The sequence below is a fragment of the Mastigoproctus giganteus genome, chromosome 13, assembly GCF_048544385.1.
Source record: "Mastigoproctus giganteus isolate SK-2022 chromosome 13, ASM4854438v1, whole genome shotgun sequence".
Taxonomy (NCBI): domain Eukaryota; kingdom Metazoa; phylum Arthropoda; class Arachnida; order Uropygi; family Thelyphonidae; genus Mastigoproctus; species Mastigoproctus giganteus.
This window is the reverse complement of record NC_143587.1, coordinates 91956439-91982285: the sequence shown is the minus strand read 5'-3', so window position 1 is coordinate 91982285 and position 25847 is coordinate 91956439. Positions and strand designations below refer to the sequence as shown.

General features: G+C 38.0%; 1 protein-coding gene across 4 annotated transcripts in view; it reads right to left on the bottom strand.

The window, feature by feature from the left end:
• The window catches only part of LOC150076256 (neuroepithelial cell-transforming gene 1 protein-like), a 366344-nt gene that overhangs the window by 80311 nt on the left and 260186 nt on the right, over positions 1-25847 (bottom strand). For all 4 annotated transcript variants that reach the window (XM_090387565.1, XM_090387562.1, XM_090387563.1 and 1 more), the window contains exon 10: positions 13154-13195. In XM_090387565.1, the coding sequence (XP_090243691.1) occupies positions 13154-13195 (42 nt within the window). The remainder of the gene's footprint in view (positions 1-13153; positions 13196-25847) is intronic.

Sequence of the window (25847 nt, the reverse complement as noted above, 5' to 3'; positions counted from 1 at the left end):
AAGATGGAAGTCTGTTCCACGAATCAACTACCCGCTAACAAACTTTCTAAGGCAACTTAACTAACTTGCCAAGGCAAACTTCCGCACATCTATCCTACAACTGTCTTTCCTCAATTTGAATTTATGCCCTCTCAGGTGATTATTCTGAGCAATAGGAACAATCCTATCAGCATTGAGCATGCTCAAACCATTCAAAGTTTTAATCAGATCACCTCGCAGGTGCGTAGTCTCCAGACACTGTAATCTGCAAAACTTAAGCCTTTCTTTGTAAGAGCAACCCTTCGTTCCATTCACTAATCTTGTTGCCCTTCTTTGTACTCATTCCAACAGCTATACATCCTTCTTAAAATGAGGCCTCCAGACCTGTATACAGTACACACCTTGAGTACTGTATACAGTACTCAAGGTGTGGCCTGACCATTGCCTTATACAAGGGGATAATCACCTCCTTATCCCTGTTAGAAAAATTCTTGTATATCATTCAGAAGACACCATGAGCTACTCTTGCAGACCATCTGACTTTCAGTCCAGACGGTCTGCAAGAAATTTGATATCTGCCTGCACAATTACCCACAGGTCCTTTTCATTCTATACCACTGTCAGTATAGTACCACAGAGTTGATATGTTACTCTGGGGTTATTGCTTCCCATATGTAGTACTTTACATTTGCCAATGTTAAACTTCATCAGCCTATCTGCTCAACTTTTCTAGATCCTGTAGCAGCAGCAGCAGTGTACGGTCATTAGTGTCCTTAACAACCCTTCCAACCTTCGTATCGCCTGCAAACTTGGATGTTAAGTCTTGATATACCATCATCATTATCATTTATAAATACAGAAAACAACAATGGACCCAACTCTGAACCCTGAGGGACCCCACTAATAACATTAGTCCACGACAAGCAGTGTCCCCTGATTAGCGCACACTGTCTTTTCCCATTCAACCATCCCTTTATCCATAGCAGCAATTTCCCTCCAATGCCACACAGCTCCAATTTGTGCAGCAGTCTTACATGTGCAACAGTATCAAAAGTCTTTCTAAGATCCAAATATATGATATCAAAGCTATTCCCTGCATCCAGTTCCTTTGTGACCACATCATAGTATCCAATCAAATTGGTCAGACAAGACTTTCCCTTAACAAAACCATGCTGTGTCCGAGCTATAACTGAAGTCTTGTCTAGATGATCCTGCAGTGCTTCTTTAACCAGTGCCCAACTTAACAATGGACCCAACACTGAATCCTGAGGGACTCCACTAATAACATTAGTCCACGACAAGCAGTGTCCACTGATTAGCACTCTGTCTTTTCCCACTCAACCATCCCTTTATCCGTAGCAGCAATTTGCCTCCAATGCCACACAGCTACAATTTGTGCAGCAGTCTTCCATGTGCAACAGTATCAAAAGTCTTTCTAAGATCCAAATATATGATTTCAAAGCATCCAGTTCCTTTGTGACCACATCATAGTATCCAATCAAATTGGTCAGGCAAGACTTTCCTTTAACAAAACCATGCTGTGTCCGAGCTATAACTGAAGTCTTGTCTAGATGATCCTGCAGTGCTTCTTTAACCAGTGCCTCCATTAATTTTCCGGGAACAGAAGTTAAACTCACAGGTCTATAAGGTCTATAATTACTTGTGTCGGCCTTTGATCCTCCTTTGTGAATTGGGGTCACATTTGCACATCTCCAGTCCATGAGTACCTCCCCTGAGTCCAAGGAAGCTCTCATAATTATGGCTAAGGGTTTGCTTATTCCTTTGCTGCCTCCTTTAATATAACTGAATAGATCCCATCCACCATGGTTACCTTTTTTATGGTTATCTTCAACAATTTCTCTCCACTTTCCTCTCAGTTATTACAAAATCATCTAGCTCACTGCCAGAATTTAATTAACCTCTGGTATTCCCCTCCCTGAATAACTTCTCATGTGAATGTCGATGCAAAATATTCATTCAGTTTGCTAGCTACCTGAGCAGGATCATCAACAGTTGACCCATCGATACCAAGTGGACCAATCTGATTCATCCCCTTCCTTCTAGAGTTTACATAAGTAAAGAACTCTTTGCTGTTTTTCTTTGCATCCTTTGCCAAAGATTTTTCGTAATCTGCCTTTACCTGCCTAACCTCCTTTGTGACTTGGTTACAGACCAGCTTATATCTATCATAGGCTTCCATGTCACCCATTAATTTATATGTAGCCCCTGCATTTTTCTTCTCTGCCATATGTCTCATTAGTTCATCTGACAACCATTTAGGCCTACACCTTGAACAGTATTTCTTGGTTGGTATGTAAAGCCTAGTATCTTCCAAGAATGACTTTGAATGTTCTTTGAATGACTTCCATTTTGAATTTGCTGTAGGTAACATCATCACTTGGTCCCACTGTACAGAACTCAAATACTGTCTCAGAGCACAGTAGTCACCTTTACGAAAGCAAAAACCCTTCCCTTTATCCCTGATGGTAGTTACCTCTTTGAGTAAATCCCACTTCAGCACACTGTGATCACTGCCACATAGTGGTTCCTTTATCTGCAGATTCTTGAGGCATGAAGAATCACTACTGATAAACAGATCAAGAGTATTACTCCCTCTATTGCCTCCCGAACATGCTGAGGTAGAAAATAATCATCTGATAAATCACAAAAGCTTTTCTAGTGTGCGAGTGACCAACCCATAAATTCCAGTCAATATCCGAAAAATTAAAATCCCCAATTAAAAGACTCTGATTTAATGGCCCATGCTATTTCCCTTTATGGTTACTTATTATACTCATCAGAGTCATTAGGCCTATAACACACTCCTACTCTCAATTTTGATCTCCTAATGCTTATGTCCCACCACACTGACTCGACACTGCACTGTCCAGCGATGTCAACTGGCTGCACTTTCTTGGATTTTATGTGTTTCTTAACTAATAGCATAACCCCCTCCTTCTTTCCTATCCTTGCTGTACACATTGTACTCCCCAAATTCCAGTTCTGCATTCCTTATAGCCGTGTGACGCTAGATCTCTGATATCTCAACAAAATCTGCCTTTGATGTTTTGAGCAATACCCCAAATTCATTAAATTTATTTACCAAGCTCCTAGCATTGGTGAATGTGGAAGCATACATGCACCTTTTCCTATTCTTATCTACCCTAACAAAACCCATGTGTTTACTTTTACTGCAGTGACTCCCAACAGTCTCTGAAATACCGTGCATCTTGTTTTCCAGGCTGCTGCTCATTCCAATAGAAGCAGTGGAAGAATCACTTTTACCTCTGCTGATGGCTGCTGTTAATCTATTGGTCCTTGTATCCCCCCAAGCTAGCAGTTTTCCGACCCACCTAACACTGCCCCGATAGTATCAGCAATAGACATCTTGATAGACATGTCCTGATGAAACCATTTACCTTGCTCATTGCTTTCATCTTCCAAATTCTGAAGGGGAAAAAAAACCGAGATTGGAATGAAGAACATGAATTTTCAAAGGCATTCAGCAGCCAATATCTTTATGACATTGCAGTAAATTTTACACCAGAGACTTGTAATATCTTCTTTCCTTTTTCCAAGAAATCCATATACATACTGTTTTAAACAATCAACAAGTTCATCATCATCATCAGACATTTTCAATCCACTGCAGGATGAAGGCCTCTCCAGCAACTTTCCAGTTCCTTCTGTTTTGAGCACGCCATCCATTTACTACCAAAAACTCATGAATTTCACCTATCCATCTCCGCCTTTGTCTTCCAGGTTTTCTTCTAGTTCCTCCTGGGTACCATTCTGTTATTTTCTTAGTCCATCTGTCATCATGTCTTCAAGCTATGTGTCCTGCCCAAAACCATTTTAGTTCTTTAGTTTTGATAAGAATGTCCTTTACTTGAGTTTGCTGCCTAATCCATGTGTTTCTCTTCTTATCTAACAGTCTGATTCCCAATATAATTTGTTCCATTCTTCGCTGTGTAGTTCTTAGCTTCTCTTCCATTCTTTTGGTGAGTGCCCAAGTTTCACTTCCATAAGTCATGGTGGGGAGTATACATTGGTTCATTATTTTATGTTTCAGACAAACTGGGATATTGCTCTTCAGTATGTGACTATATTTCCTGAATGCTATCCATCCAAAATTTATTCTTATCTTGACTTCCAGCCATTTATCATTATTACAGCTAATAACTTGTCCCAGATAAGTATATGACTCCACCTTTTCAATTACTGCTCCTTCAATCATTATTTCCCTTTCTGTGGAATACTTGTTCTTCATTACTTTTGTTTTAAGCCATATTCATCTTTAGTCCAAAATCCTTACTAACTGTGCATAACTGATTAAGATTTTCCCCTAATTCTTTGGGATCATGGCTTATGACCACAATGTCATCTGCAAATCGTAAATGGTTTAGGTACTCTCCGTTCACATTGAATCCTTTCTGCGACCAGTCTAATCTTCTGAAAGCTTCCTCAAGGGCAGCAGTAAACAGCTTCGGAGATATTGTGTCTCCTTGTCGAACTCTTTTCTCGATTTTAAATTTCCTACTGTCTTTGTCTAGTCTAATAAAGGAGGTAGCACACTCATATATTTTCTTCAAAATCATAACATATGGGGTAACTATGCCTTGTCTTTCCAGTGCCCGAAACATTGCCTTATGCTGTATGGAGTCAAATGCCTTTTCATAATCCACAAATGCCAGGCATAATGGTGTTTTATATTCATTTGCTTTCTCCATTAGCTGTGATATTACGTGAAGGTGATCCATAGTTGGGAATCCTATCCTAAAGCCAGCTTGCTCTTTCTGTTGATTCTCATCAAGTATTCTTTCTAATCTGTCAGTAATGACCCTTGTGAACAACTTGTAGATGAGAGATAACAAGCTAATTGGTCTATAATTTCCAATTTCTGATTTATCTCCTTTCTTATGCAGCAAAACTATGATTGCATTATTCCACTGCTTAGGCGTCACACCTTTTCTAATGCACTTTGTGAAGAGCCTTGCCAGTTTTTGTGTTATGTCTCTTCCTCCCAATTTTAACAACTCTATAGCAACTTCATCTTCCCCCGGGGCTTTCTGATTCTTCCTTTTCTTCAATGCATATTCTACCTCATCAGGAAGAATATCGGGTATGTCATATGTGCTGCTACTTTGCAATCCATCTTCCCCGCTGCTGGCATCATTTCCTCGCTCCTTGTATAATTCTCTATAGTAGTCTTCTGCTATTTGAATTATGCCTTCTCTGCTGTTTATAAGTACACCATTGCTAATTCTTCAGTTTCAGTATCATTTGCCCTTCTGTTTTTTTTTTTTTTTTTTTTTGGTAGTTGTTGGCGCATCGGCTTCTGTGGCCATAATGCACCTCCCAAGGTTTTTGCAGTACTTTGATCCAAGCCCGAGGCGGGATTCGAACCCGCGACCTTTGGGTTGCTAGGCAGGTACTTTACCCACCCGGCTAGCTTGGTCGGTAAAATTGTCTTTCTGTATTACTGCTCATGGCTGCTGATTTATCCTTTGTTTTCCCTTAATGCCGTTTCTACTTTTCTTGGTTTAAATCTTCTTATGTCCTCTCTGGGTCTCTTTCTAATGGCTTTGCATAACTCAGTATACTCAATTTTCTCCCTGTCAGTGTTTTTCTTGCTCTTCATTTGTTGTCTTCAGTTCATCATGACAAGTGTTTCTTGACTAATTTTTTCTTCTTTGGATTTCTTTTTCCCTATAGGTTTCTTGGGCTTTATCACTTTCAGAAAGTTGTAATATTCCTCATCGATATCTTGGTCCTGAGCAGTCTGCAGAAGCTCAAACTTGTTCTTAAGTTCCAGTACATTCTGCTTATTCTCCTCCTCGGTTATCTCAAAGACCTTCGTATTTTACTCGAGTCAGTTTTTTCCTTTCTTTTCCTATATCTATATCAAGTGTACATCTTACCATTCTGTGATCAATTCCAACCTTTACCTTATTCAGGACGGTAACATCATTCACAATATATCTTCTGTTAGTGAGGATGAAGTAGATTTCATTAGTAGTTAATCCATTTGGACTCTTCCATGTCCACTTTCTGTTCACCCCTTTTCTTGAAAAAAAGTGTTCATTGCTGACAGTCCTTGAGATTCTGCAAATTCCACAAGTCTTTCACCTCTTATTTCTTTCACCAATTCCAAAATTTCCCATAGTTCCTCTTTCTGCGCTGTTTTGCCTTTTTCCAATCTTAGCATTGAAGTCTTCCATAATAATAGTAAAGTGGGTTTTCTGCTCATCTAGAAGACTCTCAATTTCGGTGTACATTTCTTCAACCTCTTCATCATCATGGCTCGATGTTGGTGCATAAATCATTATAATCTTTAGCTTGCAACTCTTAGAAATCTTGAGTATTAGTCTTGACACCCTTTGTGATGTACTTTTGAATTCCAAAATGTTGTTTTTAAAATCTTTATGGACCAGAAACCCAACTCCACCTTCACTCCTTTCACTGTTTCCATTGGTGTACAGCAGATTTTCACTTGATAAACTTATAAGTGATTCATTTCTTCTTCATGTTTTAGCCAAACCGATGATATTCCAATTCACATTTTCTAATTCCTTTTCCAGATCTAATATCCTGTCTTCACCGATGAGTGATCTTACGTTATAACAGGCCAAGTTCAGTTTCCGTGCATGGCAGCCTGGTCGTACCCAGAGATTCTTAGCACCCTCTGCTTCCACTCTGATCCTCTCCTGCCATAAGAGGGAGAGTGAAAGCTGTTGGGGACTGAGGGCCATTTACTTTGTCGTGCTCTCACATGCTGGAGGGTTTGGTCTTTTCCTCTTCACGCTGACCAGGCGTCTTGAAGAGAACCACTCTACACGTTCATTGCCACCTAAGTGACGTAACAGGGCTTATCATCGAGAAGGTGTGCATGACTGGATTTTAGGGAGGCAGGCCAACTGGACTTCTCCTAAATCTTCTGTAATAGAGAGATATTGGATCTATCAGTGCTTTAGGCTGAGTGTCTGATAACACACAGGATACCTGTTCCCCTCTAAATCAACAAGTTACCCATTCAATATCCTGTAGCTTTGTTTAAAATATGTCATTTTTGAGAAGTTGCTTTATTTGAGTCCCACATAATGTTTTTCTGTTATACACTTCTTAACCATAGAAAATCTCTGTAGACCAGTGAGCAATCCAAATACCTTAAGATCACCACAGACATTTCATGCAAACATGGTACTTGATTGCATTCAGGATCCTGGACATACTTTCATATGTTTCTTTTAAGCCAACAGCATGAAACAGCGAAACTGATGGGAATGCATTTCCATTGTGCAGCAAAACTGCTTTTAAACTTAATTTTGAGGCATCAACCAAAGTCCAGCACTCTTTATGAGACCTCAAAAGGAAACCATTGCCTAACAATACATTATAATCCTATTATGCAAACAAGAACTTCCTAATTCATTTCACAAATATACGTGGTCTCAATTCTAATCTCAACGATGTCCATTTCCACTTGCAGTCTGCCAAACCACATGTACGTTTTCTGACAGAATCTCAGTTATCGGTTGATTCAACTACTGCTCATCCCAGATGCCCAAATTATTCGCTGTATGATTCCTTTTGCCTCAAAGGTGGTACTTGTGCATATGTCCGTTCTGATATTCCCTGTCAGAGACTTGGCAATTTGGAATCTCCTCTCTTTGATCTTCTCTGGCTTAAAATCTGTCTACCTCATTGTGTCAAATTCATCTGTTGTCTCTACCATTCTCCCAACTCCACTAATCACTTGGAGCTCTTTGAATTCCTCTCCTTGCAACTTGACTTTCTTCAGTCCAACTTTCCTAACAGTGAGGTAATTTTCCTTGGTGATTTTAATGTTCACAACTCCAGCTGGCTTCCATTTTCTAGTCACACCGACCCTTTTGCACGCTTTTGCAATTACTAATGACCTTGCACAGATTGTTCATTTACCTACAAGAATACCGGACAATACGAATCAGACAGCCAATACGCTTGATCTTTTTCTCACAAACAACCCTTCTAAGTACACGGTCGAAGCGAGAGGTCCTTTAGGCACTTCAGATCACAACTTGGTGATTGTCTCTTCTCCAATGGAACCTTTATCTCATGGCTATTCCCAACCTCGTGTTGTTTGGCATTACAAGAATGCAAAATGGGATGACCTGCGAGACTTCTTTTCTTCTTTTCCTTGGTCGGATTACTGTTTCAAAACTCCTGGTGTCAACGTTTGCTCAGATCGTGTCAGCGAAATTATTCTTGCAGGAATGGAATCCTTTATCCCACACTCCACTTTAAAATCTCGTCCTTTATCTAAACCTTGGTTTTCCAATAAATGTGCTAAGGCTGTTCAAGAGAAGAATGTTGCATATCGTAATTGGCTTGTTTCTAATTCTTCAGTTTCATTTTCAGCCTACACCAAAGCTCGCAACAATTGTAAAGCAGTTATTAATCAGTCCAAACTAGAGTTTGAACAGGCTAAGAGTAGAAAACTTGCTTCTTGCCCTAATGGTAGCCGAGCATTCTGGTCTCTTGCCAAAGCTATTGGCCGCAACTTTTGCCCATCTCTGCTTCCACCTCTGTCCAAACCAGATGGTTCTGTTGTCACTTCAGCCAAGGATAAAGCTGACCTGCCAGCATCCCATTTTTCTTCCAGCTCATGTATTAATGAACTTGGTAAAACACCCCCCACCATTCCCAACACGGTCCATTCAATGCCTCCTGTGGTCTTCCGTCAAAAGGATATCAGAAGGATTTTGATGAATCTTGATGCTAAGAAAGCTCCGGGTCCTGATGGTATTTCTCCACTTGTTCTCAAAATCTGTGCTCCTGAACTTACTCCTATTCTTTTCTGCCTTTTTTCACTTTCTTATTCCAAAGGTGTTTTTCCTTCTGCTTGGAAATTTGCTCATATCCAGCCAGTTCCTAAAAAGGGTGACAAATCCCTCCCATCCAATTATCATCCCATTGCAATTACTTCTACTCTTTCTAAAGTAATGGAGAAATCAATTAACCACCATCTCTTAAACTACCTAGAAACCTTCCGTCTGATCAACGATCACCAGTATGGATTCCGTCAGTGTCGATCCACTGGTGATATCCTGGCTTATGTTACCCATTTATGGACTACTTCAATGGAAAGGTTCGGTGAAACACAAGTAGTTGCTCTTGACATCTCAAAGGCTTTTGATCGTGTTTGGCATAAAGGTCTTCTAAACAAGCTTCCATCTTATGGTTTGCCAACTGTTTTTAGTAATTGGTTATCCAGTTTTCTCTCTGATCGCTCACTGCGGGTGATGGTAGATGGATCTCTGTCTTCTAACTTCTCCACTAATGCCGGTGTCCCCCAAAGTTCAGTTCTTTCCCCCACTCTTTTCCTCTTGTATATCAATGACCTTCTTCCATTGACTGGAAATCCTATCCATAGTTTTGCCGATGATAGCACATTGCATTCAACTTTCCGTTTTGAGAAATCTTGTCCTGCTCAATCAGCTTCAATTTCTCGAAAATCTGCTACCAATTCCTTAAATGCCGATCTTCAGGTAATTCTCCAGTGGGGCAAAGACAACTTAGTTGATTTCAACCCTTCTAAAACTCAGTCTTGTCTTATATCTCGCAAAAAGGATTCTTCTGCTCCTATGCTTATCTTTGGTGACACTCCAACTTCTAGGCAAAAGGATATATCTCTTTTGGGGATTACCCTGACTTCTAATCTCTCTTGGCACAAGCACATTACAAATATTGCTTCCTCTGCATCTAAAAAACTTGGTTTTCTCTTTCGCTCTCGGCGTTACTTTTCTTCCAAACAGCTGCTCACTCTGTATAAATCGCAAATCCGCCCTGCCATGGAATATTGTTCCCACATCTGGGGTGGTGCCCCCAAAACCTCTCTCAGGCTTCCTGATTCCATTCAGAAGAGGGCAGTTAGGTTAATTAATGATTCATCTCTAACAGAGTCTCTCCACTCGCTTTCTCATAGACGTACTGTTTCTGCTGCATGACTCTTCTACAGATACTTCCATAGGCACTGTTCTTCTGAATTGGCTTCTATAATTCCTGCTCTCTCTTTCAAAACAGTCCGAACATGTGCTGCCACCAGCCAACATCCATTTACTGTCCAACTTTAAACCAACAGAACCAACTTTTCATCTTCCTCATTTATTCATTCAACTGCCGTTTTCTGGAACAACCTTCATACGTATTTCCTGAAAATTACAATCTACAGAAGTTCAAGTCCAATGTCAACAAATATCTTCTTTCGTCTTCTCAACCTCCAACCCAAGCACGGTACTAAGTACTATAGGTTCTAATACCTCTCGTGTTTGGGGTTCACATAAAAAAAAAAAAAAAAAAAAAAAAAAAGAAGAAAAGTCTTGTCTAAAATATAAAAGGATACAGCTAGAAATAAAGGAATGTCAAAATATAAGAATAATAGGTTATAAAAGCAAAAATTTTGTATACACCTAATTCTGTTTTTACACGATAGATACGTTCCTGAAAAATACGTGTAAAAAAAAATCGTGTAAAAAAAGACATTGCATTTATGGAAGAAAAGAAGATTAGTTCCGGATCTAAAAAATCAGTAAAAATAATTAAAAAAAAACACATAAAAATATTCGTTTTAAGCTTATTATTTTATTTCAACAAAATACACATGTGATAATATGTAATGAAAATGTATTAAAGTAAATTTGTATGCATATGAAATGAAAAAAATTCTTCATGAAAAAAAAAAAATCTGTTTTACACAAGATTTTATTCATTTTCACTTTCTGATAATAAACGGTGCATACGTTTGCGTACGACTGGAATATCACTAGAATGTTGTGGACATCGTCTTCTTCCTCTATTTATGAAATTCTTTCTGTGATCTCTTGAGCAAAATCAGTACGAGTCTCCTCTGGTGCTGATGTTTCACCGGTTTTACGAACGAATTCAGTTATTAATCGTTGTGTTCGTGTTTTGGTTAGGCCGTTATATAATTCTCTGTAAGAGGCTGTCAACAACTTCAGTTCACGTTGAAACTTCCCAGCGCGTTCCTCATTAGGGTCATGTTTGACAAAATGATTACCTAATTTTCTGGCCAGTTCCAGACCTTCTTTTATTAAATCTGCATTTAGAACAGGATCATTTTCTTCATTATCACTATGTTCTGTGGGATAAGGAGTCCCAAGGACAACCTCTAATATTTCATCTTAGCTTAGGGCTTTGTCGGTTAACAATTCATCAATATCTTCAAACGATAGATCATCGCATCCTTCGCCACCAATTTTGTGTGCCATTGTAATGATGTTGGGAAATTCGGTCGTATTAGGGATGATGGGATCTTTGCTTTTTACACATTGTGGCCAAACCGCTTTCCAACACGTATTTAAAGTTGCTGGTTTTAATTCAGTTAACGCTAATCCAACTTGATTGATACATAATTGAGAAATTCTTCCACACATCAATGACTGTTAGTGTTTCATCATTCAGTTTGTCCAAAACGTGTTGGAATGTTCGTTTTACGTAGTATGTTATGTTTTAATTGTCGCAATTACACCCTGGTCTAGTGGTTGTATTAAAGATGTAGTGTTAGGTGGCAGAAATAAAATTTATACGTTTCGGTGTTCCAAAACAGGATGGCCGGGTGCATTGTCAAGAATGAGAAGAACTTTAAATTCGAGACCTTTCAAATTCATATAACGTCTGACTTCTGGGACGAAACATTTGTCGAACCATTCTGTAAAAATAGTAGTGGTCACCCAGGCCTTCTTGTTTGCCATCCAGTGAACAGGCAGTTTATTGATATCTACACCTTTCATTGAACGTGGGTTTTTAGGGCTCAATTTACCAGCAGTGGTTTCAACATACGATCTCCTGAAGCGTTGGAGGAAAATAATAAGGTCACACGATCCTTAGCTACCTTAAAACCACCAGCAGTTTTCTGCGATTTGGCTACATACGTTCTGTTCGGCATTCGTTTCCAGAAGAAACCAGTTTCATCTGCATTCCACACTTGATCAGGAGTGTATCCTCCATCTTCAATAATTTTTGCAAGTTCCTACGGGAATACTTTAGCAGCCGATTCATCTGCAGATGCAGTTTCACCTTTAATTTTTATATTATGAAGAGCATTCCTTTTAAGAAACCCTGTCATCCAACCTGTACTCGCAAAAAATTCACACTTTCTGTTTAACTGAGATGAAGTGCTTGGCTCCTTTTCTTTAATCTGTCTGTAAATTCTTAGTGCTGTTTGCTTGATGGCATTTCCATCTACTGGTACTCTTTTTTGTGACTGATCTTCTATCCATATTACCAGGGCCTTTTCCATTTTTTCCTTGACAATATCTCTTGTATATGATGATGAATTAACACTTACTTTTGTTCCAGAACATACCGACTTCCTAATTGCAGCTTCATTTTTCTTAATAGTTCTTACGGTAGCTTCATGTACTGTACACCAAAATGCTTTCCTACAGACGTGTAGCCCCTTGTCCAGTTGCAAGACGATCTAAAATTTGAATTTTAAGTTCCAAAGAAATTGCTTTCCTTTTCATTTTGGTAATAGGCTAATTATTCGACATTATATAAGGGCTACCGAAAAATATCTCAGTTATAATTAATAAAAAAGGTATGAAAAATTTGTAAACTTACAATTTATTGACTATCGGCAAAATTAATAAATTTATATGTGCACAAATTTCACTTTGAAATAGAGCTTACTACTACATGTCTTCCGAAGATACAATGCACGAATACCGTAGATGTGCACCAAATTCAATAAAAACGTTGATGATTCATAGATACCTAGACGTACACATTGGTAAGCAAAAGCACGCGTTTCAAAACGCATACCCTAGCTGTTATTCAATCTATTGGTGCTTGTAATATAGAAATGATACTAATATGCCACAAATAAAAAAAGTTTTTCTTAGAATTTAGGCAAAAAAAAATTCATTGAAATCGTGTTAAATAAAAATGACTCGCGTAAAAAGAGAATGAAATATTTATTTTGAATTCGTGTTAAATCAAATTCGTGTAAAAAAAGTTCGTGCAAAAACAGAATTAGGTGTATATATATATATGTGTGGTATATTTTAATTTTTGTAGACCAGTGAAAATTAAGTGATGGACTGGCATTGATTCATACAATACTGGTTGGGACCATTAATACATATTCAAGAAAAATATCACTCATACTCACTATTTTTGGTAGATAACCCTTATCAACATGATCTTCAGGAGTCTAAAAGAAATAAAAACCATAAATTGCAGATACCTTTAAGAATATAAAATACAGCAGTATAAAAAAAAAAATGCTAAAAGCTGAAGCAATTATGTTATTAGTTATATGGTAAATTTGATTTAATAGAAGCTGTTGGAAATTGTGGGCTGAAGGTGAGGGCTAGAGACAGGGAGTGTCCAGCTCTGTCTTTAAATGGACATACAATTAAATTATGGCAGCACTTTGCAGAAAACTTAATAATAAGGCGCATTCTGCAAAAATAATTCAAAGGGCTGTGATCTAACTCATACAGTCACCACCCTTAGCAATAAGATAGACATCGCTGTATTTTCATGTCTGACTGATAATAGCAGCCCTTCAGAACCTTTTTAAAGCTCCAAAGATATGGAAATCACATATGGAAATCACAATGTGGGCTGGAAGGAAAATGTTTCCCTTTGTGAGCTTGTTTGAATGTTTTTAATTGCCAAAGGCAGGTAAGGTAATACATATTTCCCAATATCACCATACACTGGTGGAAACCATAGTGTCCAGTGAGATCAGATTCAGAAATAGGAGCTTTGAGCCAGCTTCTGGATTTTCCCAATGCTGATGATCACAGACATTCTAGTTATTGTGGATCTATTTATCCATTATGTCAGACTGGATAGATTTTCCATTAAGGAACCAAATGAAATCTATTACTTATGGGCTTGGCTGATGATATCTTTTGCAGGTAGCTATCCTTTGTCATTGATGACTGAAAGAAACCCGATTTCACTCAACTTTTTAGGTATACAGAATCTTATAGTTGAAAGATTTTCACATCATACCAAACACTGTAATCATTACAGCCATGAATGCTAGAGATCATATGAGAAGTGTAGTCACACGGTGAAGTAAATCTTTCACAATTTTCACATTAGTAAGCAACAGAACTGAGTTGGAATATGCAACATTGTGATTCATTCCAGCCTTAGGGCAACATCATTTTTGACCTTAAGTTTCCAGGTTTAACGAAGAAAGTACTGATATTAGGCATAAGGATAACCAACAAGTTATCCTTATACCTAATATCAGTAATTTATCTTGGCAGGATGTGTGAAAAGGTTCAAACTTAAAACACATTTAATTAAAGAACAAACTGGGATTGTGGAGAGAAGGACAAGAAATTTCATCAACAAGCACTGAAGAATTAAAGTCACAGGGGTTAAATGTGGGTCTATATGAAGTCTGCAACATAAAAAAATCACGGCTTTTGAGTGTATGGGTGTGTTGGGCATATTGATAATTAAACTAATTGGAAATTTTGGATGAAAATTACAGAACCAGATTACAGCTTATCTAGCAAGCAGCTGCTAGAGGGAGATAGGTATATTTTCCAAAATCCTATTTACTTCTTAAAATATTCTTTGAAGTTAATAATTCCTTGGCATTTAATCTGGGGGAAGGGGAGGGAAAGGTAGAAGTGCCAGCCAACTCAATGGGGTCCAGACCAAACTGCACATCTGATACATTTCTTACATTTCTGCACATCTGATACATTTCTTATTAATATAAGAAAGGCTTGGATTCCAGCAATAAAAATGCTAGAGACTTTGAGACAGAATTTGGCTCCAATTCAAAGCAGGGGAATTAGGTAGATGCTACCTCACTAGTGGCGCCTCCGTAGCCAGGTGGGCAAGAGCAACAGTGAGAAGCACACGCTTCTTGATTACACCGGGGTTCAAGCCTGTGCCCACCGCATATCCCCGGAGCAATATGGCCTTAGTTGCTAATGCTCCTAAAAACCAAATAACAAACAAACAAGCTACCTCATTGGCTGAGAAAACCAAGATAAATCATCCTGATGAACATATTTGCTGAATCAAAGTAATAAATTAGCATATAAGCATGGATTATGTTAAAAGAAAGATGAAGTTCATAGTGCATTTAACATATGCAATGTGATGGAGTTGATGAGAGAGAGAGTGAAATTTTTTTACATAAATGTGTTTCTATGAAAATGATATTTAATTCAAAATTTATATGAGGAGAGATTACACAGGTGTGGGTTACTGAGCTTGAAAACAAGGATTCAACTTTGATTCATTCATTTTTGAGGGAGGGGAGGCATATTTAAGGACAATAGATTTTTATCATTAAAACTAGACTCAAAAAACCAAGGACAGCGCAAATATAACCTCTTGGAGAAAAACTAACACACCAAATCTCCAAAAGTTGATATTTATTCAGTGTTGTTGATTACTGGAATAAGCTGCCCACCTTGGTGACTGAGGATGAGTCTGGTGAGATTTAAGGGGCAACTGCCACCAACCAATATTGTCTGGCAGTGGGAAGAGTATGATAAGAGGGATATATGTTGTTTAGATAAGCTCCCTCCTCCAAATGACCAAAAGCTTAGCTTCCTTGCATCTTATGGTTTGCATTAACATTAATACTTTTGCTGTATTATGCTTTCATATGTTGTTTTAATTAGTATTAGTAATGGCCGCATGGTGCAAGAAAGCCTATGGCTTATGCTGCACCAGCCAAAAAAAAAAAAAAAAAAGAAAAAAATCCGAACAAAACAATGATAAAAAATAATAATAATAATAATAATAATTACCCGAAAGTACTATCCAGATGACCTTTGAATTTCCCCAAACTGTCGGCCTCTACCACCCATGAAGGCAACTTATTCAAGTAATTTATAACTCGCTGGCTAAAATAAAACTTCCTGCAGTCCAATCTAAACATTTCCCCCCATAACTTGAATTTATGTCCCCTAGTTCTAGCATCATTTATAATCTTGAAAATTTCATCCCATTCATTTTACTGATGCCACTCAGAGCCTTAAACACCTCAATCAAATCTCCTCTAAGGTGATTTGAGGCTCGAAGTCTTTCTTCATAAGGACGCCCTTTTCCCGATCTCACCAGGCGAGTTACCCGTCTTTGCACTCTTTCAAGAAGCTTGATGTCTTTCTTTAGGTGCGGTCTCCATACTTGAACACAGTATTCCAAGTGTGGTCTAACATAAGCCTTATATAATGGGATTATCACGTCCCTATCTCTACTTGCAAAAGTTCGATAGATCATCGATAGGACACCATGGGCCTTCCTTGCAACCTGTCTACGATGCTCAGAGAATTTCATGTCTGACCGTATCATAACACCCAAGTCCCTTTCCTCCAGTACTGGGTTTAGTTGAACTCCACCAAGTGAATAAGTTATTTTGGGATTACTGTTTCCCAGGTGTAATATCTTACACTTTGTTGGATTAAAGCATAGCTGCCATTTTTCTGACCATTCCTGAAGTCTATCTAGGTCTCTCTGAAGAAGCTCAGCTTGACAGTGATCATTAACTACTCTACCAATTTTAACATCATCTGTAAATTTAGACATCACGCCCTCTATCCCTTCATCAATGTTGTTTATGAAAATTAAAAACAACAGTGGTCCTAAAACTGATCCTTGGGGAACCCAATTCTTTTACATCAACCCAATCTGAGGAATAGCCATTTATCACAACCCTCTGCCTCCTGCCCTGAAGCCATCCTTCTATCCATCTAAGGATTTTCCCAGTGATTCCAACCTGTTCCAGCTTATAAAGCAACCGCTCATGTGGGACTGAGTCAAAAGCTTTGCTGAAATCTAAATAAACAATGTCGAAATTATTCCCTAAATCCAGCTCGTGAGTGACCCTTTCAAAATAGCGAACCAGATTTGTTAAACATAATTTTCCCTTTACAAATACTAAAATACATTCATTATAACTCTAGTATATTGTCATACTGCAGATTGCAATAATAACTCTGATATTTCATATAGGTGAGTGTACTATCTTCCTAGCTAATTAGTTATATTAAACCTACTTACCTACACCCCATCATATTTAATTAAAACTAAAAAAAGAGCTAACACTTATACTACAGAAGGATTTTATATACTTCTGAAGGAAAAAATATGTCCATTAACTTTTTAATGAATTTTCTGTAACACTATCAACCAACTTTCTCATTTTTAATTCATACATTTTACTTGTTTTTGATATATGTAATAATTTAAACAGAAAGTTCTAAAATGAGCATTAGCATTAATTAGTAGAGGCACATGATGCAAGAAAGCAAACTTATACAGCATCAGCCTAAAAAAAAAAAAAAAAAAAAAGCCTTCCCATTTCACTGATACATTCATTCCAAATTTTTGTCTAGTTCTGCTTTGAACTTAAATAAGCAATCAACTTCTACAACAACAGGTGGAAGTTTGTTCCAGCAATCAACTACCTGCCGGATAAAAGCAAAATTCCACACATCTATTCTACAAGTGTATTTCCTCAGTTTGAATCTACGTCCCCTCAGGTTTGAAATCTGAGCAAGAGGAAGAATCCCAACAGCATTGAGCATGCTCAATCCATAAAACGCCTTATACCGTTCAATCAGATTGCCTCTCAAGTGCCTAGTCTCCAGAAGCTGCAATTTGCAGAACTTAAGCCTTTCTTCATAAGAGCACCCCTTTGTTCCCTTCACTAGTCTTGTTGCCCTTCTCTATACTGATTATAACAACTCTACATCCTTTTTAAAATGAGGCTTCTACACCTGTACTCAGTACTCAAGGTGTGACCTGACCATTGCCTTATACAAGGGGATAATCACCTCCTTATCCCTGCTCGCAAAATTCCTATATATTTCATTGATAAAACCCCATGACCGGGATGGCAGCAAGTCTGCACTGCTCAGAAAACTTCATTAGCATTAGCATTAGTAGAGGCATTTGATGCAAAAAAGCAAGCTTATGTAGCATCAGCCAAAAAAAAAACACAAAAAAAAAAAAAAAAAAACCACTTCCACTTCACCCCTCTGTTCGTTCAAAATACCTGTCCAGCTGAGCCTTAAACTTATTTAGGCTATCAACCTCCACCACAAGGGATGGAAGTCTGTTCCACCAACCAACCACCCGCTGGCTAAAGGCAAAGTCATATCTGATTGCACAATTAAGCCCAGGTCTCTTTCATTCTTTAGTACCCTGAGCATAACACCACATAGTTGGTCCATTTCTCTGGGGGTTACTGCTACCCATATGCAGTACTTTGCATTTGTCAATGTTAAACTTCAGTTGCCACTTCTCAGCCAATCTACCCAACTCTTCCAGACCCTGTTGCACCAGCATACTGTCATTACTGTTATTAACAACCCTGCCAACCTTTGTACCATCTGCAAACTTTGACATTAAGCTTGATATACTTTCATCAATATCATTGAAAAATATACAAAACAACAATGGGCACAACACCGACCCCTAAGGGACACCACTAATAACATTAGTCCACGTAGAGCAGTGAGTGTCCATTGATTACCACTCTGTTGTATCTCCCACTCGACCTATGGGTTGTGTTTCCCTTGTAGCAACTTTCCCTTAATGCCATACTACTCTAATTTGTACAGCAGTCTTCCATGTGCAACAGTATTAAAAGCTTTCCTGAAATCCAAGTATATGATATCAAAATTATTTTTTGCATCCAGTTCCCTTGTAACCACATCACAGTATCCAATCAAATTGGTCAGGCAAGAACTCCCTTTAACAAACCCATGCTGTGTCTTAACTATTACTGCAGTCTTGTCTAGATGATCCTGTAATGCTTCTTTAACCAGTGACTCCATTATTTTCCATGGAACAGAAGTCAAATTAACAGATCTGTAATTACTCGTGTCACCCTTTGTGAATTGGAGATACATTTGCAGTCTCCCCCCCCCCCCCCAGTCCAAGGCTGCTTTCATAATTATGGCTAAGGGTTTGCTTACTTCCTTTGCCACCTCCTTCAATATAACTGGATAGATCCCATCAACCCCGGTGCCTTTCTTATATTTAACTTCAATAATTTCTCCTCCACTTTGCTCTCAATTATTACAAAATTATTTAACTCCCTGTTAGAGTTTGATAAACATCTGGCCCTCTTCTCCTTGAATAACTCCTCATGTGTGAATATAGATGCAAAATACTCATTTAGTTCAGCAGCTATCTGAGAATGATTATCTACAATCAAACCATTCATATCAAGTGGACCAATCTGATTCATCCTTTTCCTTTTAGACTTTATATAAGTAAAGAAGTCTTTGTTGTTTTTCTTTGCATCCTTTGCCAAAGATTTTTCATAATCTGTCTTCACTTGCCTAACCTCATTTGTGACTTTATTACAGACTAGCTTGTATCTACCATAGGTTTGTATGTCGCCTGACAATTTATGCGCATCCCATGCATTTTTCTTCTCTGGTACAAGTCTCATTAGTTCATCTGACATCCATTTGGGGCCTAAACCCAGAGCAGTATTTCTTAGTTGGAACAAAAAGCCTAGTAGCTTCCAAAATTACTTCCTTGAATGCTTCCCATTTAGAATTTGCTGTTGATAACATCATTAGTTGGTATTACTGTATAGAACCTAAAAAATCAGAGACCACTGTAGTTGCCTTTACGAAAGCAAAAACCCTTCCCTTTATCCACGATGGTAGTTACATCTTAAGTAGATCCCACATCAGTACACTGTGACCACTGCCACCTAGAGGTTCCTTTATCTGTAAATTCTTAATGCATGAATAATCACTGCTTATAATCATATCAAGAGTGTTACTCCATCTTGTTACCTCTCTGACACACTGCTGTAGAAAACAATCATCCAATAAATCCACAAAAGCCTTGCTAGTGTGCAGGTGACCAACCCACAAGTTCCAATCTATAGCTGGGAAGTTAAAATACCTCATTATAAGACAATCTGGTTTACTGGCCCACTCTATTTCTCTGTATAATTGTTCATTGTACTCATCAGCGTCATTAGGCCTAAAACACACTCCTACCCTCATTTTTGCTTTCCCAGTGCTTATGTCACACCAAACTGACTCAACATTGCACTGCCCATCTATGTCAACTGCATGCACATCCATAAATATGTGTTTCGTAATTAACAGCATAACCCCCCCTCCCTTTCTATCCAGTCTATCCTTTCTGTACACATTGTACTCCCCAAATTCCAATTCTGTATCCCTTATATCTGAGTGACACCACTTGTCTCAAATATATCCGAACAATATCCGCCTTGGATGTCTTAACTAGCACTTCAAATTCATCAAATTTATTTACTATAATCCTGGCACTGGTGTACATGCAAGCATGTATACTCTTAGTTACTCTTAGTAACACAACCCATGTATTTACTTTTTTCATGAGGATTTCCTGAAATCCCCAGCACACACACAATATATATATAAAATTTTATATTTACAAGATTTTCTTAATAATTTTTTTTTTTTTTGCATATAAAATGCAAAAAGAATAAAACTAACGTTTCTTCAATGGAAATAAAAAATATCACACTGTTCTGAGAATAAGTCAACCCTTTTGACTTTTTAACTCTGGAACCAGTTCCATAGGCATTGGCATGTGCTACTTTTATAGTTCAGAACTTACCTTGAATGAGGTCTCTCAATTTTGGTATTTGTACACATTTGACAAGAAAACATTAAGTACCCCACCTTTCAAAATGTTAATCTTCTTAAAAATATTATTATTGTATTGTTCATATACAAGTGTGAGATTACTGTTTATAATCATTATTTGCTTCCTCCAAGTAATGACAATTAACAGGACAGCAATGCAGTGTAATTAACATGTAAGAAAATAACACTGCAAGTCTCTTTAAGTATGGCCAGCAAATACAGAACACTGCTGTGTCACAAAGCTCTAGATCTGTCAATCAGACTGAAATTCGTTAGGTACTATGTGTGGACCATACTACAGGTAGTTCTTGACTTTACGAGTTAATTCATTCCTAGCACGCGCTTGTAAAGCGGAAATTTATTTTCCATAGCAATGTTAAAAAATAGGGGTTACGTTATCAACAATGAAATTAGTTAGCTAATTAGTTTATGTTTAAACAATGATTGATTTATTAAAGGAAATGAAAACATTGCCTGTAAAATCAAGCAAATTATAAGAGAGATATTATTTATGAATTAAAAATGTTAAAGAATGTTTATTCTTCAACATCATCATTGACTAAATGAACACTTGTTGATCACTCATTATTGGCTCGGCACTCGTTGGTTTGTTACACAAGGAGTCACCTTCTTCAGAAATGCTTCAAGAGGCGTTTATTTCCAAGATAATCTTCTCTTTTCTTTATAAATTTAAATAGCATACATAAGTGGTTTTTAACGAAACGCACAAATTGCACCTAACACGATTTGCATGGAGTAACAAGTTTATGAAGCTTAAAAAAAAAGGAATGAAGAGAAAAGTCAGAAAATTTATTTGTTTTTTATACGATTGAAGATGTCAATAAAGGGCAAACACATTTCACCATAATAATGTAAAAACCCACACAATTCCAGCTATAGGTACTTTTAACAAATGCAATAACATTGAGTTTACTACCCGTTTATAATTGCTTGCAGTAACAGAAAAGCCCAATAAACCAGAAAGTGCAAATTGTTTTTATTGTTTTATGGTACAATAAAACAATAAAAATAAAAACAATAAAACGTGACTTCCAGAAATGTGCTTTAGAAAACATCACAAAGCCATTCAGAATTGGTTCTTATAACAGATGATAACGAAGAAAGTGTAGCGCATTTAATGATTTTAATTGGTAACTAATACAATTTACATTATAAAAACGACCTTTTAGGGAGTTATATAGCAAAAATTTGAACTTCTGAGGTCATGGAATGAATTACCAAAAAACAATGTGTTACTGGGTTCACATCACAATATTTTCACGATTACGATTGGTAACATATTAATATCGTAAAGCGGGGTACACTATTGTATAGCTATGTGCGTGATTTGAAATGTGGTATTTATGAATGTTTAACATTAATTTTTTGCAATTAATGTTCATATTTTCGATTTTGTTTATATTTGAAAAAAAAAACCAACTCGTAAAGCGAGACTGAGACTACTGAAGCGAGACTACTGAATACGGTGCTGTTTCTTGTATTCTATCTATATTGTGAACTCCTCTGACCGTTTGGTCGTCTCAGAGTATAAACAGCAAATTTATTTTATTTATTTATTAACTACCTGTATTATACAGAGTTGAAACTTGGACACTGAAAACATCAAGCATGAACAAAATAAAGGCCTTCGAAATGTGGATCTACAGATGCATGCTAAAAATATCTTGGTTAGACAGAATCACCAACATTGAAGTCTTGTTGAGCTTAGTGAAGAGAAGATAAACTGCCTACCTGAGACACATCCTTAGAAATGTGAAATATAAATTGCTTCAAGTAATAATAGAGGGGAAAATAGAGCAAAAGAGAGGAGTAGGGAGGAGGAAACTTTCTTGGCTGAAAAAACATCTGCAACTGGACAGGCAGATCAGCTGAGGATCTTTTTCATCTCGCCCAAGACAGAGAGAAGTACAGCGTGGTGATCATCAACCTCCAATAGGAGACGGCATCAAAAGAAGAAGAATCCATAAAAAAGAGACGGTCGTTTTCAAGACTAGAGACGGTCGTTTTCAAAGCCGCTAAGTGGATTTTTCTTATTTATTGATTTGAAATTATTGTTTTTCTAAAACTTTTGATTTAAATTTAGTAGTATAACATTATTTTGTGATTTTCTGATTAATTTGGTGTATTTATTCTTTACTCGGCCTTGTAATTGCATAAAAGTATCGGTAAAGGTTTCCACGTGTTTCAACTCCGCTAACCGTTCGTAATTTTCCCGCCTTTGTGATACGATATACTGTACTAGATAGCGTTAGTTGAACTTCGTTAGCAGTTAAATTGTACGTTTAAATAAATACATATAACGACTTAGATTACAAACGTAATATAATTAATTATATTTAACATAATTAATTATACATATAACGACTTAGGTTACGTAACATAAATAATTAGTAAAAACAAATAATTAATACATAACTTGATACGAAAGTTATATAAAGGGATTTCGCAGATAACACTCGTTACTGAAACGTAAATATTCCGTAGATAACACTCGTTACTGAAACATAAATATAGCGTTATAACTGTGTTTGGATACAAGTTTAGGATTTAATTTTGTACAGAAATTGAAATTTTATTGAAAGTAAATCTAAATCATGACTCAAACCAGAGCAGCAAAGCAAAGGGCTCAAGCTAATGGGAATGCTGTGGCCCAGGGGAGAACTGAGGGGGGCAGTTGTCCTCTGAATCACAGCCTTGTAAGATGCACTATTTGCTTGATGTTTGCGGAGCAGTCAAGTATGGGACATGATACTGCCATGGGGGATGTCTTTGTGTGTGTGCGATGCAAGGAGTGTAAGGAGATAAGGCGACAACTCAGCGTTGTTATGGGCCTATATGAGAGCTTGAAGGATAGGGTGGATGCCCTCGAAGGATTACAAGTGAGGGGCCCATCAAGCTCTCAGCTGCCCACACCAATGCCAGAGCTTGCACTTGGTCATCGCGGAACACAGCGGCAACCCCCAAGGCAGAATGCGCTGGTCCCAAAGGAACTAGTAGTTGTTGGTGACTCTATTGTCAGGGAAACGGGAAACATGCTTTGTAAAAAGGATAGGTGGAATAGGACCAGGGTATGTCTGCCAGGGGCAAAAGCTGATGACGTTGTAGAGCGGATATCATCTTTTAAGGGCACAAAAGGTGATATAGTTGTACACGTTGGCACTAATGACATTAAGAGTAGGAGACCGGCGGAATTACTTGACAAGTACAGGTCACTGATGAAAAAAAGCCGTGAATTAGGGTTGAAATTGAAAGTGTCTGCAATTCTGCCCAGACACGATAGGAGGGAGTATATGATGAGAGCCCTGTCAATCAATTCGGCCCTGGAAAGATTGTGCAGGGCTCAAGGGGTAGAATTTTTTTCAGCCTGGTCTGTACTTGTTAACAGGAGAGACTGCTTCTACAGGGATGGGATACACTTAAATAGAAAGGGTGCAAGAATGTTTGCTGATGCTATCGAGGCAATGTTAGGTGGGTCGGAAAACTGCTAGATTGGGGGGATACAAGGACTAATAGATTAACAGTAGCCACTGGCAGAGGTGAAAGTGATTCTTGCACTGCTTCTATTGGAATGAGCCGCAGCCTGGAAAATAAGATGCAGGATATTTCAGAGACTGCTGGGAATCATTGGGGTACAAGTAAACACATGGGTTGTGTTAGGGTAGCTAAGAAAAAGAACAGGTGCATGTATACTTGTGTGTACACCAATGCTAGGAGTTTAGTAAATAAATTTGATGAATTTGAGGTATTGCTCAAAACATCAAAGGCAGATATTGTGGGGATTTCAGAGACGTGGTGTCACACAGATATAAGAAATGCAGAACTGGAATTTGGGGAGTACAATGTCTACAGAAAGGATAGACAGGATAGGAAGGGAGGAGGGGTTATGCTATTAGTTAAAAAACACATAAAATCCAAGGAAGTGAAGCCAGTGGACATCGCTGGACAGTGCAGTGTCGAGTCAGTTTGGTGTGACATAAGCATTGGGAGATCAAAATTGAGAGTAGGAGTGTGCTATAGGCCTAATGACTCTGATGAGTATAATAAGAAACTGTTCGGAGAAATAGAGTGGGCCAGTAAATCAGAGAGTCTTATAATGGGGGATTTTAATTTCCCAGATATTGACTGGAATTTGGGGGCTGGTCACTCACACAGTAGCAAGGCTTTTGTGGATTTATTGGATGATTGTTTTCTACATCAGCATGTTCGGGAGGCAACTAGAGGGAGTAATACTCTTGATTTGATTATCAGTAGTGATTCTTCATGCATTAAGAATCTGCAGATAAATGAACCACTTGGTGGCAGTGATCACAGTGTGCTGAAGTGGGAGTTACTCAAAGAGGTAACTACCATTAGGGGTAAAGGGAAGGGGTATTGCTTTCGTAAAGGCGACTACAATGGACTGAGACAGTATTTAAATTCTATACAGTGGGATCAACTGATGATATTGCCAACAGCAAATTCAAAATGGGAAGCATTCAAAGAACTTATCGTGGAAGCTACTAGGCTTTACATACCAACTAAGAAATATTGTTCAAGGTTTAGGCCTAAATGGTTGTCAGATGAACTAATGAGGCATATGACAGAGAAGAAAAATGCATGGGATACATACAAATTAACACGTGACACGGACGCCTATGATAGATACAAGTTGATCTGTAACCAAGTTACAAAGGAGGTTAGGCAGGCGAAGGCAGATTACGAGAGATCCTTGGCAAGGGATGCGAAGAAAAACAACAAAGAGTTCTTTACTTATGTAAACTCTAGAAGGAAGGGGATGAATCAGATTGGTCCACTTGAGATCGATGGGTCAACTGTTGATGACCCTGCTCGGGTAGCTAACAAACTAAATGAATATTTTGCATCGACATTCACACATGAGGAGTTATTCAGCGAGGGGAATGCCAGAGGTGTATTCAACTCTAGCAGTAAGCTAGAGAATCTTGTAATAACTGAGAGCAAAGTGGAGGAGAAATTGTTGAAGATAAACACAAGAAAGGCACCTGGGGTGGATGGGATCTATCCAGTTATATTAAAGGAGGCAGCAAAGGAGGTAAGCAAACCCTTAGCCATAATTATGAGAGCTTCCTTGGACTCAGGGGAGGTACCCATTGACTGGAGATGTGCAAATGTGACCCCAATTCACAAAGGGGGATCAAAGGCTGACACAAGTAATTATAGACCTGT